This window comes from Columba livia, chromosome W, assembly GCF_036013475.1.
Source record: "Columba livia isolate bColLiv1 breed racing homer chromosome W, bColLiv1.pat.W.v2, whole genome shotgun sequence".
In the NCBI taxonomy this organism is placed as follows: Eukaryota; Metazoa; Chordata; class Aves; order Columbiformes; family Columbidae; genus Columba; species Columba livia.
In genome coordinates this window covers 1,833,169-1,835,673 of record NC_088641.1, presented here as the reverse complement: position 1 = coordinate 1,835,673, position 2,505 = coordinate 1,833,169, and the positions used below count along the sequence as shown (strand labels likewise).

The following is a 2,505-nucleotide window of genomic DNA, read 5'->3' as shown; positions in this document are numbered from 1 at the left end:
CCCGTTTCTCAGCCACCAGTTGTTGTCTTTCTTTTTCTCTCTTCTCTCTCAGTATTTTGGCTTGTTCCTCATTTTGTCGTGTTTCTCCTGTACCGTTTCTTCAAGGGCGTCCATCTCGGCAAAGTATTTGGTTTCCTCTGCTTCCAGAAGCTCACGAAGTCTGTATTGAAAATATTCAAATAAAAGTTAAAATTATCATTCTGGAGAATGATAAGGTCTAGTTTATTGGTTACAGGCACAAAATGAAGGTAACAAGGGAAAGTGCAGAGTCTTACATCGACGTAGAAACAACCCCAGGTTCCAGTGTAAGTTGGGGAATGAGCTATTAGAGAGCAGCGTAGGGGAAAGGGAGCTGGGGGTGCTGGGGACAGCAGGGTGACCATGAGCCAGCACTGGGCCCTTGTGGCCAGGAAGCCAATGGTACCTGGGGTGGGGTTAGAAGGGGGTGGTCAGTAGGTCCGAGAGGTTCTCCTGCCCCTCTGCTCTGCCCTGGGGAGACCACACCTGGAATCTTGTGTCCAGCTGTGGCCCCTCAGTTCCAGCAGGACAGGGAACTGCTGGAGAGAGTCCAGCGCAGCCACCAAGATGCTGGAGGGAGTGGAGCATCTCCCGTGTGAGGAAAGGCTGAGGGAGCTGGGGCTCTGGAGCTGGACAAGAGGACACCGAGGGGGGACTCATTCATGTTTACAGATATCTAAAGGGTGAGTGTCAGGAGGATGGAGCCAGGCTCTTCTGGGTGACAACCAGTGACAGAACAAAGGGTAATGGGTTCAAACTGGAACACAGGAGGTTCCACTTAAATCTGAGAAGCAACTTGTTCCTGGTGAGGGTGGCAGAGCCTGGCCCAGGCTGCCCAGGGGGTTGTGTAGTCTCCTTCTGTGCAGACATTCCAACCGCCTGGACACCTTCCTGTGTAACCTCATCTGGGTGTTCCTGCTCCATGGGGGGATTGCACTGCATGAGCTTGCCAGGGCCCTTCAACCCCTGACATTCTGGGATTCTGTGATTCTGTGAAAATGGGCACTTGGCTCCTTCCAACATCATCCAAATTTTAACTTGGGGATGACTGCAAAATCCCCTCTGAGGACACAAAAAATCATGCCCTGGCACAGATTAAGCTCTTTATCTTGCAAACCCAAACCGTACAAGTTACGGTGTTTAAATACGCATCCCTAGCGATTGGCTCAGTAAGTAACAGCCCAGTTAACTACTGTTTGTTCTACATCGCTACTTCACCAACAAGTAAACAACATTACGCTTTCAATTACGATGAATAATTAATATTATGCCCTAACGCGCGGTGTAACACGGAGCTGAGCTCTACTGAGTGTTTTTCCGTCATCATTTCTCTAAGAGCAAAGTTAAACTGAAAATATTAGGGGAGATGTTGTTTTTAGCTACGCGCTGGTACCTCTCTCTCCTCTCCTCGGCTCCAGGTAGATATTCCAGCATGGCCGCGTCCACCTTTCTCTGCAGGGCGCTGTGCAGCCATTTCTGTTCATTGTGTTTCTGCCACTCGTTAACGTGGCGATACTGGGCGTAGAGCTTTAAGAGATTGGCATATTCAAGTTCTTTTTCTTCCCGTCTTTGGGCGGAGGCAACGTTTTCACTGGTTTGCTCTTTAGGAGACCTGGCTCTCTGTAAGAAAAAGCATTGTCAGTGGTGAAAATATGATCTGTGGTTTGGTTTGGATGAATTCATGATCAAATAAGGTGAGGCCGCACCTCAAATCCTGGGTCAGTTTTGGGCCAAATGGCGGCGCCAGAAGCCCCTCAGGGCCCAAAATGGCGGCGCCAGAAGCCCCTCAGGGCCCAAAATGGCGGCCAGAGGGGTGGTGGGATCACCTCCCAAGAAAGGCCTTGAGGTGCTGGAGCGAGTGGAGAGAAGGGAACGGAGCTGGAGAAGGAGCTGGAGCACAAGAGTGATGGGAGCGGCTGAGGGACCTGGGGGGTTCAGCTGGAGAACAGGAGCTGAGGGGACACAGGGATGCACAGAAATGGCTATGACTTATATCTCACTTATATCTGTTTATGCCACCTCCACAACCTCTCTGTGCAGCCTGGTTCAGGCTCTGGCACCTCAAAGGAAAGAGGTTCCCCCTTATACTCAGATGGACCCTCCTGTGCTTCAGTCTGTGCCCGTTGCCCCTCACCCTGTCGCTGGGCACCACTGAACAGAGTCTGCTCCATCCCCTTGTCCCCCTCCCCAGGGAACCCCGCGCCGCTCCCGGAACCCCCTCACAGGGCCCAGCCCCAACCAGCACCGGGCTGGAACCCCCCCAAGACCGGATGGGCCGCTCACCAGCGCCGTGGAGTGCGGGAAGGGCCCGGGCACCTCCCGGCACCGCGGCCGCTGCCGGCGCCGCGCGTCCATGGCCGGGGAAGGCGGGGTACGCCGCCCGTTGCCGTGACAAAGCGCCGCGCCGGAAGTGGCGTCATGACGCCGGGTGCGCTGCTGCGGGCGGGCTGAGGGACGATGTGCGGGTGACATGGTAGCCGAGGGGCC

General features: G+C 54.3%; 1 protein-coding gene across 1 annotated transcript; it reads right to left on the bottom strand.

Moving 5' to 3' along the window:
• LOC135577034 (cilia- and flagella-associated protein 53-like) lies at positions 1–2,505 on the bottom strand. Its single transcript, XM_065044645.1, has 3 exons — positions 2,302–2,505; positions 1,412–1,638; positions 1–160 (listed from the first exon to the last, which is right to left on the bottom strand). The coding sequence occupies exons 1-3, from the start codon at positions 2,488–2,490 to the stop codon at positions 49–51; spliced, it is 528 nt and encodes a 175-aa protein (XP_064900717.1). The 5' UTR covers positions 2,491–2,505; the 3' UTR covers positions 1–48.